Source organism: Phalacrocorax carbo, chromosome 24 (genome assembly GCF_963921805.1).
Source record: "Phalacrocorax carbo chromosome 24, bPhaCar2.1, whole genome shotgun sequence".
NCBI classification, from domain to species: domain Eukaryota; kingdom Metazoa; phylum Chordata; class Aves; order Suliformes; family Phalacrocoracidae; genus Phalacrocorax; species Phalacrocorax carbo.
This window is the reverse complement of record NC_087536.1, coordinates 1,239,318-1,250,165: the sequence shown is the minus strand read 5'-3', so window position 1 is coordinate 1,250,165 and position 10,848 is coordinate 1,239,318. Positions and strand designations below refer to the sequence as shown.

Below are 10,848 nucleotides of genomic sequence, written 5' to 3'. Positions count from 1 at the left end.
CCAGGAGTTGCTGCATAGCCTCGGCTACTGCTGTGTCAACTGCGCTCGTATTCATGCCCAGCCTGCTTAGCTCTGTCAGTAGGAAAGGCCTCTCTGCTCTCTGGGCTGATTTTCCCCTCTAGTTCTTGCCATGGCATAAGAATGAAGAGCGTCCAACCCATAGTGCCACCTCCACCAGAAGCCAGCTCCGACAGCTGTATCGACGCTGAATGTTGTTCCCTGGCTCTGTCAGGTTCAGTGCAGAGGCTGAGGTTTTCACTGCCTACATTTTCCCATGTACAGCTGCGAATTCACTGGGGAAATGTACACAAACTTCCTCGGAGTGAGGGCCAAGAGACCTTTCTATAACTCTGCCTGATGCACCATTAATGAAATGGGGTCGTTGTGTATGCTACAGATTTAATAATAATTATACAGTGATGCTTATTAATGTTGCCTTTCCGCTTACCTCAGTTAATCTATTTAGCATAGGTATTTTTTTTTTGAGGGCAGTTTCCTTTCCAGGATACTTGTTGTGCATGTAAATTGAAGTGCATGTGAAAAAAAGGCCAAACCTCTTAATTTCAATGACATGAAATAAAGCCCTTCTGTTAAACAATTTAATTCAGAAAAAAAAAAATACGCATGTGTTAAATTCAACAGCCTGCAACCTAAGGAAACAGGAAGCTGCTTTATATCGGATGTACTCTATGGGTATTCCTCATCTGGCAAATCCCCAGCAGGGTCTACATTGAATAAGCTAGGAAACTCAGCAAGAGCTGGTTTGTGTGTAACACAGCAGGCTGCACTGCCCTTCACTGTGCTATTGTTCAAGGAGTTATCAAAACGAGAGCAGAAATGCAAAGACAGATGGAATGTCAGAGCAGTAACTGTGTCCCTAATGAGCCACTGAATCAGGATGACATATTTGAGGGTTAGGAAATTCGTGTCAGATCACTGTGCGCACACTACTTTTTACTTTACATATTTATATCTGCAGGGTGTGAGATTACAGATTCATAGAATATATGTCTGGACTTAACAGGGCTTATCGAGGTCACCCGCCCGGCCTCTGCTCCAAGGCAGCGTCAGCTCTGCGTTAAAGTAATGCTGTTCCGTTTTCTCACCCAGCAAACAAGAGTTGTGCAGCAGACTAGGTTTTAATGTGAATTAAAAGTGGAGCGAACCTAGAAAAGTTCCTCTGGCTCTAGAATTGTCCATCTGGATTAACACAGTGTCAGGGAGAAGACTTTCACTCAGTGCCTGATCACTGGCCAGGCGCAGTCCACAAAATAGCCGGTTGGTTCATAGTGAGGAGACTCAGCTAAAAACCTTGGAGCTATACAAATGCTAAAGAAATCCTTTTCAATTCAGACCTTCAGCTCTAAATATCATAGAAAGCCCCAAACCCTCAGAAAGGAGCCATGTAATACTGCAGATCCCGGTGCTTACAAGCTCTGCAAGGCATATCTGCGTGCTGTTGCCTGTGCAGTCAAGCCATTATTTGTTCCTGTCTCAGAAGGAAAACCTGATATGAGTGAGGACTGAGGATAAGGCCATATTCTGTGAAGTGCTGAGAAGGTTCAGCACCTGCTGCCTTCCAGCAAGCTGTAGCTGTACAATGTGCTTATCTCTTTCATTTAACATTATGTGCATTTATAGATATGAAACCAGTGCATTTCTGAAATTAATATTTAAACACAAAAAAATGAAACCACTTCTGTAGGTACCCTAGCTCTCATGACAAATCTCCTACCTGCACAGCTGGCTGTGGCAAGCCATCCTGAAGGTTCTGCTTTACAAGAGCCAGCATGGTGCTGCATGAAAGAGGTAAGGCAAAGTCTGTGCTCGTGGTGTGTAATGTTAGTCTCACTTCCTATGGCAGTAAGGGCCTTAGTTCGGCATAGTCAGGTGGTGAATCACCAATGAAAAGATGATTGTGCTTTTCAGTTGAAGTTAATTAACAGAAATGACCTGAACTCAGCTCCAGAATTTCCCTAAGTTTTCTGTGCTTAGCTCTGGAAAGCCACAATATTCAGAGATGAGCCTTTGACAAGGCCACAGAGGATTTATAGATAAACCTGCAGAGATAACCATGAACTCCACCATAAGTTCTAAATTAATCTTCCTAAGCAAAAACAGCTACTTCTAATGTAGTGTAGCAATAACTTGTACTTGGCTTTTATTGTCAAGTTTCCCGTGTTTAGGAGAAGGAAAGTGGAATAAAACAAGGTTAAAAGGCCTTGGTCTGGTTCCATGACGTCAATGCTGCATGTGATTTTCACAAAGATACTGATATTTATGAAAAAAATAGAGGATTAATTTAAAACAGGCGTGGCTTGAGTACTGTTCTAATTAAGTTAGCTTGGCCACTTACATAAAGTAATTTACATAAAGTTGTGGCCATTTGTGCCAGTGACAGATTTGGGCTGTTGAAGAAAGAAGAAAGTTGCAGAGAGGGGGTAACAAATCGGTGGGTGTGCTTAGCCATAACGGCGAAGCAGAGTCCAGAAAACTCAGCAGAGCAGCGGTGGGGTTTGGGCCAAGTTCTTAGTGCCTGTAAGGAGAAACTCTGCAGGATGAGAAGAAATGCCTCTTTATCTCAAGTGCTGAAACACTCGGGCATAGGAGCTGAGCGCTGGCCCAGTTGCCAAAACAAGGGCACTTTGAAAATGTCTGTGAAGAACAAGGAGATTTGAGCGGGCAATGCTCCATAAGCACTAGGCCAGTTTTTGCATGCCCTATGCTCACATTTTGGTGAAATTTGCACACTAAGGCAAAAAGGGCCACTAAATAATTTTAGCGCATCTTTTTGGCAAAATCATTTCCATGTTCCCCCCATTGTGCCTCTGAGCTATTTGAATTGATGCGAAGGTGCAGCCAGAGCGATCTGTTGGCCTTCGTGTGTTTTCAATAATTTTTAGGTGGCCGCTTTGGCAGTGCTGTGACTAAATCAGGAATAACTGTACCCTGCAAAGTCACATATATAAGTTAAAGAAGGAAGGAAAGATTTTCTGAACCATTTGCAAATATTCCAGTCCCCTCTCTGTCTCTGAGCATTTGTATGGCACGCAGCACTGAGCGCTTGCATTCAGCTAGTGTTAATGTTCAGATCGGGAAAGAGTGGTTTATAGCGAAAATAAGCACTGAAAAAAAAAAAGTCACTTATGACACACCATGTGGTGCCAATGCAGGTGTATGGTGCCTGCATAAAAAAAATCGAGGCCCAGCTTTACAGGACACACTCTCTGGCTCAGATTCGATCTCTCTTCAAAGCGCTCGTTCCAGCAGAGCCCCTGCAAAGCACAGCTTTATAGTTTCAATGTGAGAAATTCCCCTTTCTCATCTGCTCCTCTGCATTCGGGGCGTTGTGACTCCAGGCTTGCGGCAGTACCCAGAGCTCTTCTCCCGTGCTGCGCGCTGTACAGGCACAGAATAATGGACCTTTTCCCGAAGAAGTTCCTTTGTCAGTGTAATGTAAAGACTTAGCTCTGAAATAGTTTTGAGAAGGGCAGAGTTGTTACCTTAAGGGAGCTATTCTTTGCCCTTGGTGCGAAATTGATAGGTTGGGGTAGAGGCTCTGTAGAATTTACATGGTAGCTTGAAATCCGCATGGACAAAAGTTGTTCGCGCGCGGCAAAGGAAGTCAGGCAGAAAGAAAGGGCAGTTCCTCTCTGAAGAGAAACTTGCCCTATCTCTGAGTGTCCTAGTGCAGAATGTTTACAAAATGCTCATTAAGGGAAAGGGGATTGCGAGATAGCAACAAATCTGGTGAACAGCTTACACTGCACGAGATAAGAGAGGCAAGGCGACCATAGAAGAGAGCAAGCCATATCCAATTACCGAGACCCGGTTTTGGGGAGGGGGAAGGGGAGGCAGACAGGACGGATCACAAGTTTCAAGACAAGAGCTTCCAAACTTGTCATCTCTCTGTGACACAAGCCGTGTACAACCCAGGGGATAAAACCACCACTTAGCCCACACGAGAGCTAGAGCTTGTTGAGTGCGGTTGGAGGCTCGAGCGAAGTCATGGATTCTGTGGTCCTCCAGCTGTGGGCTGTCCTCTGTCTCTTGGTTCACCTTGCCTCTTGCAGTCCCATCCTGAGCTTGGAGCACTCTTCCTTGGAGGAAGACGTGCCTCTTTTTGATGAGATTCTCTCCGAGCAGGATGGTGTTGATTTCAACACGCTGCTTCAGAATATGAAAAATGAGTTTCTGAAGACGTTGAACCTCTCTGACATTCCCCTGCATGAAACGGCCAAGGTGGATCCGCCAGAGTACATGCTAGAGCTGTACAACAGGTTTGCCACTGATAGGACATCTATGCCGTCCGCAAATATTATTAGGAGCTTCAAAAATGAAGGTAAGATGTGCATCTCTAGGAGAAGTAAATAGAAATGAGCGTCTTTATAGTCAGTGTGAAATGTGTTTGCCAGGCATGGAGCATGAACTGCACGAGGGAAAAAAAGGCCTTTCAGTGAGGACAGCGCTGGAAATAGGTGGCTCACACGGCATGTACAAGGGCTCCCAGATCCCACTTCTTGTGAGGCAGAGCACTTGCCCTTTGCTTTTGAGGCTGTGAGGTTCTGGGGAAGAGGTTTCTTTAATGTTTGGGCAGCACCAAATACAATTTAGGTGCGTCATTTTCGTTATCCCCATAATGACACACATCGTTTGCAATTACCTGATCGGTTTTAAGTAATATTCAAAATTAAGGCAAGAAATGTTTTTACTCTGTTCCAAGTTGCAGTATTTTCCTATTATGAGCTTAATGTTAATATCCTTTTACTGTTGATCGTGATGGGATTTGTAAAGTTTTCTTCTTTTGGCAACTGAGTATAGTCCAGCAAATAACAGAAATATGTGAATTTTGGACAACCCTTAGGTTCTACTTTGAAGGACTAGAATATTTCCTATTTAAAAAAGAAAAAAAGTTGAAGAATCCTAATTGTGACCATAGGTAGTTTCCTCTACGTTTCTGCCTCAGCATTTCCTCTCAGTTGAACAAGGGCAAGATAATGTTTCAGTGCTATCATTCAATAGTTTGTCAATACCAATTTGTACTAATACAGGTTTTATCTTAAAAACATTGTTCAGCTAATCATTTCCAAATACTGATTACTCTACTTGGCAAATGCAAGTGCTTTGATTCATTTTTAACCACTAAGAGGTACATGCAACTATTCAAACTGCCGTGGGGCTTGTCTCATCCTTTGTTAGTCTAATTAATGAAGTATAGAAGCCATTGCTTTTTTCTAACATTTGCAGTTTCGCAATGACGAACTCTAAGGGGAGGCTGCGTGCAAGTGAGTTCAGTTTGCAGCGCAGTGAGATGCAAGGAGAGAATCCAAAAGCTCTGTTCTGCTCTGTCCTGCCACGCCCGGGCACTCTTCACCAGCAACGTGTTTCTGGTTTGAAGAGACACTACACTGTGGTTTAAATCTTTACATGTTCTTTTCTCCAGTGTGGAGAAACTTATTGAAGGGTGGGTGGCAAACCAGTTACGCCGACTGGTGAACAGTTGCTCATCTGAACGCCATGCCTGCCACGGCTCCTCAGCGTAAATGAAGACACATGCAGGAGTATGTGGTGTCCTTTTCTCATTTTGCACTATTCAGAAAAAATAAATGGGGTGAAAATTACCAAGTACACTATGCTAAGGAATAAAATACAGTGTGGTTTAGTGACGTAAATGTGAAATCTTTCCCTGGGCAAAACCGAAATTCTCTCAGGTTTGCAGCATTGCAGATGGTACGGACTGACCTTTCCCAGTAACACGTGTGCCGTTTGCAGTTCCGTGCCTTTCTGTGCCCGTGACGTTTGATGCCTACTTCATCACTGCAGAAGTTCTGCACCCGATAGAGTAAACTTGGCTTAACTTTCAATCATTTCAGTATTTCTCTCGCCTCTTCCAATCCAAAACAGCAAGATGCGAAGTGAGACCGCTGACATTAGCACAGCTTCATAAACACATGAGTTAGAGGGACTATGCAGTTAATGTTAATTATGTGTCTTGAAAGTCTGTATAAGTAAGAACCGTCCATTTCATGCTAAAGAGCTTTTTTTGACAGAGAGATTAATTACTTGCAATGATCAGGACAGTAAAAACAGATTGTACCATGGAATTCTTTTGTTCACCTGCCTACTGAAAATTGGCAGTAATGGTAGTTTCATTATTATCCATTAAATCCTTTATTAAATTTGTTAGAAGAACAATATAGAAATATAGCATGCTGCGTGGCTGGAAGTAGCTCTGTTTTAACACATAGACTGTAGCGACTCCATTGTAAGTGGGACTGTAATCAGTTCTTAAAACTCGAATAAAGGAAAAAGGGAATTTTTTCTTTTCCTTTGGATTCCAGACCTCCTTCCTGAGCCTCCTAGGGCTGGTAACAGTAGGAGATACTTCACCCTATGGACTTTCTAGCTAAAGAGCAGAGTCACATCCTGACTTAGGAATGAACATGTTGCATGCCCTGCTACTGCTCACCAGCTTCTTACACATGGTGTGGCCTTCCCCTGCTCCTGGCAAATTACTTGTGCTCATCTTCTATACAGTCAGGTGACGTTTCTCCCGCTGTCATTATGTGTAGTCACTGCAGACTTGCTTTAGCATATCAAGGTCTAGGAAATCCCAAAGGTTACCTCCAGTATGGAGATTATAGCTAAGCTTGAACAGCACTGTCTTTCAGCTCCCAGTCTGCTCCTACCCTGGCGCTGTGCAGAGCATATTCAGCTCCCAGCTTTCTCAGTTGACAGGTGGGGGAATACAAGCAGAATCACCCCTCCTTTTTTTATTTATATCAGATGGAATTGCAAAATGGAAGAAAAAAAAAAAAAGAAAATAAACAGGCAGATGCCTCAAAACCTCCAAACTGAAGTAGGACAAGTCATGTGCTGAAGTTAACTGCTTGCTTAAGTTCAGTGATGGAGCATGGCCAATACTGGCAGCTTTATCAGTGTCGTTCTTCTACAAACATATCAAAACTGGAGAAGTCAGAGATGAAGACAATAATAGGTCGCAAGTAGTTTGCCTTTGCAGAGATGTTACCCATAGTGTCTATGTCCTAATCTGTCTCTTGAGTTACAAGTAGACAGCACAGTAACTCAGCAACAAATACACGATCATTAGCTAAGATTCCTGCATTGTGTGAAGAAATGCATATTGCCTATGTATAAACAAACAATGCAGATAGGACAGACAGCCTGACTGACAAGCAGATATTATGTACTTCTTATATGTTTTATTAACTAAAGCTGCCAAAAGTGCCTGGCTGAGAACAGCTGTGTGACTGCTCACTTGAAGCCCATTGAGTCTGGGCAGGATTTCTGTTGACTGGCGGTTCACACTGGATGTTCACCACCTGCTCTTCCTAACAGCAGCTTTTACATCTTCCTATCCTACACTGATGGATGTTTTTCCTTGTTTATTAAATAGTTGCTGGGCAGCAACTTAGAAGTGATTTGTATTTCAGTGTTAAGTGACAGGTTTTTAATATGTAATCCTTCCAGGTGAGAAGGAAGTCCCTGGAAGGTATGGGGGTAGAAGGAGAATCTATAAATCCAGGTTTACGGTCTTTAGCATGGCTGGGATCTTGCTGTCCTTAGACATCTAAAATAAAGTTGGACTTTTTTCCAAGTACGGTTTTAGGAAATGGTGAAAAAACACTCTCCTGGAACTGTCAGACTGCAACCAAGCAATGCAAAACGTGTCAGATGAACTTTGGTGCATGTGTTGCTGGATGTATTGACTCTTCTAAAATATTTGATCTCTGTCATTTCCAGACTTGGCTTCCCACCCTATTGGTGTCACAGGAATTCGGAAATACCCTCTTCTATTCAATGTTTCCATCCCTCACCATGAAGAAATCACCATGGCAGAGCTTAGGCTCTACACCTTGGTGGAGCGGGACCAAATGCTCTACGATGGGCTTGACCGGAAGGTCACCATTGTTGAAGTGCTGGAAAATGACCGTATAGGGGTAGGAGAAGAGAGAAAGACAGTGGCGCTGGCATCCAGGCAGATCTATGGCACGAGCAGCGAGTGGGAGAGCTTTGAGGTCACCGAAGCCATCAGGCGCTGGCGAAGGGCAGGGCTGACCACGCACCGGCTGGAAGTTCATATAGAGAGCAGGGAAGGGGAGGAGCAGAATGGAGAGGGAAAACTTGACATCGACATCAACTCTGAGGCGAAGCATGTGCCCCTGTTGATTGTGTTCTCTGATGACCAAAGCAATGACAAAAAAGAGGAGAAGCAAGAGCTGAACGAAATGATAGACCATGAGCAGCTCCTGGACTTGGAGAACCTGGAGGTCGGCAATTTCCATGGCCAGCCAGGGGAGGAGGCACTGCTCCAGATGCGCTCCAACATCATTTACGACTCTACTGCCCGAATCCGGAGGAACGCAAAAGGCAACTACTGTAAAAAGACTCCACTCTACATAGATTTCAAAGAGATTGGCTGGGATTCCTGGATCATCGCCCCAGCGGGATATGAAGCTTATGAGTGCCACGGAGTGTGCGCCTACCCCTTAACAGAGCACGTCACGCCAACGAAACATGCCATTGTCCAGACTTTGGTTCACCTGAAGAATCCCCAGAAAGCCTCCAAGGCCTGCTGCGTGCCCACCAAACTCGACCCCATCTCTATTCTCTACTTAGATGCAGGGGTGGTCACCTACAAGTTCAAATACGAAGGCATGGTGGTATCGGAGTGTGGCTGCAGATAGTAGCAGGAAATGCATGCGCAGGGGAGTGCACAGGGGAAGTATTTAATGATTCAGTCTGTAAATTTGTACATTTTGGATTTCCTATTTAATAAGGTTATTTAATGAGGCATGTACAGATAATTGTATGTTTCCTGTTACGGGGAATGGGCAAGTCGTACGACCGTAGGGAATGTATATTTTGTTCCATTGCTTGCTTCTTGCTGTTCTTTGCTGTCCGAATTATGACTGAGTGTCTCTTCCTATCAGGGCATAGAGCAGATCACTGGATTATTTGGGAGGGCTCTTTGTGCCAAAGAGGCACATTCAAATTCACAGAAATAAAGGCATATTTTTGTACTTTATAAATGTTGATTGGCATCTATAGGGATTTCCAGAGCTCTTCAAGACAGGTGAACTCTGGGCAATACACACCTAGATTGTTTAGTTTTGTGTAAAATCTTTATAGAGATCTTTACATGCTCAGATTATTTTTTTTTTAACTTATCTTTGTAGATCTCAAGTCCCGATGATTCTCGAACTCCTATGTCACTAAGGCACAACCAGGTGTTAGACTTCTTTCCTTTTTTCTTAATCCTTTCTTTAATCTTTCCCTGTCTCAGCTAAAGGTAACTGGCAGGGATGATTTGGCATCTGGAGCAGAAGGGAACCATTCCCTTTCCCGACTCTCTTAGTAAAGGAATGGGCCCAGGAGCAATGCCAGGCTTGTGCAGTGCTCTGACCTGCAATGGCAAGAAATTCCCCCCTGCACGTTTGTTACTGAAGCACCCTGTGTAAAGCAGCACTGGCTTTGTTGTGTTGGCCATGTGTTGTCTCTCAAGGGCCTGAGCTTTAGGTGGCAGAAATAAGTGCAGGAAATTTCCTGAATCCTTGAAATTGGTTCAGTTTATACCAGCTAAGAAACCAGTTCCCCACCCAGTCCAGTAAATTACGTACAACACAGCAAAGTAATCCAGTTCAAATGGCCAAGTAGTGCATTTAGTCTGCATAGAGCTAGACAGAAAAGCCAGCCTCCATGCCAGCTAGATAGAGAGGATCTTTCCTTTACGTATGTGCTGAAGTTGTCGATTCATATATTGCCCCCCCCCTTAAACTATATAAGATGGAGTCACATGCCATGTTTCCGCCACTCTTCTGCAACAAATCGTGGTGATAAGAAGGTGTTGGAGCTGAGAAACAATAGACCCGTCACTTTATTTATACTAAGCTACAAATTTGTCAGATTCTTGGGAAAGTGTAAGTGACGTTGACTCTTTTAGCCTGTACCAGAGCCTACTGTACTGACCCTGCATCTGTTTTACACTTTTAAGGGAAAGTTATCTTCCCTGGAAGTGATAAGGGTCTTTGAAAGAATCACTCTAACACTTTATGGGAATGAACACAAGACTTTATCATGCACCAACTAAAACCAGTTTCACCTATTTTCACACATACTCTTCTGTGCTTCCCATAATTTATTGACCTATTTATTGACTGCCTGCCTTTGTAATATAATGTAGAATACAGAATGTTTTATTTTTGTGCTTGTGTGTAATCCCACTTGGATAAAACCTTGTACCCATCCTATTTTAGATGGAATCTTTCTGTTGAGTTGTGCTGCACAGAGGTTGGGCTTGGTGATCTTTTTTTCTCCCCTAGATACTTGTAAATACCGTATACCACAGTTATCTCCCTTGCTTTCAGAACTGTTCAGTCACTGCAATGATTTAAATAGCATTCTGGAGCACGTATGGTCTTGTCCAATGTACAGCTACCCTTGCAGGGGTATCACTGCTTTAAGTGGTCAGCCGTGTCGCTTATTGTAGAGTTACGCAGCCCCCACTCGTGCTGCGTGTTTGCAGACAGAGGGCTGTGCCGTGGGCTCTATTGCTTTATCCCGGCTACAGATCTCACCCTGTGAGTGGCTGACACTGCTCACAGACCTTTCCCCTGAGCTACGCTGCAATCTTAGTCTGTGGTTAATGGCACGTTAAAAGAATTTGTAAGAGGTGTGATGTTTTGCTCTGCTGACATGAGCTGCAGCAGCCAACGGTTGAAGTGTGACCGCACAGACCCTTTCAAAACTATCCACAATTCTTATGAAGCCATTTGCCAAGACAAACCATTCACCTTGTTAGGAGTGATAATCCAGCATTAGGGAGAT

At 43.8% G+C, this 10,848-nt stretch overlaps 1 protein-coding gene across 1 annotated transcript; it reads left to right on the top strand.

Moving 5' to 3' along the window:
• The first annotated feature begins 3,857 nt into the window (after positions 1 to 3,857).
• On the top strand, positions 3,858 to 10,276 carry BMP10 (bone morphogenetic protein 10). The gene is made up of 2 exons (XM_064472583.1): positions 3,858 to 4,342; positions 7,765 to 10,276. Exons 1-2 carry the CDS (start codon positions 4,009 to 4,011, stop codon positions 8,706 to 8,708), a joined length of 1,278 nt encoding a protein of 425 aa, XP_064328653.1. The 5' UTR covers positions 3,858 to 4,008; the 3' UTR covers positions 8,709 to 10,276.
• Positions 10,277 to 10,848: the final 572 nt, after the last annotated feature.

Bases quoted from the DNA above. Each gene is read 5' to 3' on its own strand.
- BMP10 (XM_064472583.1), top strand. From the start codon at position 4,009: ATGGATTCTGTGGTCCTCCAGCTGTGGGCTGTCCTCTGTCTCTTGGTT. The intron at 4,343-7,764 runs GTAAGATGTGCA...TGTCATTTCCAG, and splicing joins TAGGAGCTTCAAAAATGAAG to ACTTGGCTTCCCACCCTATT.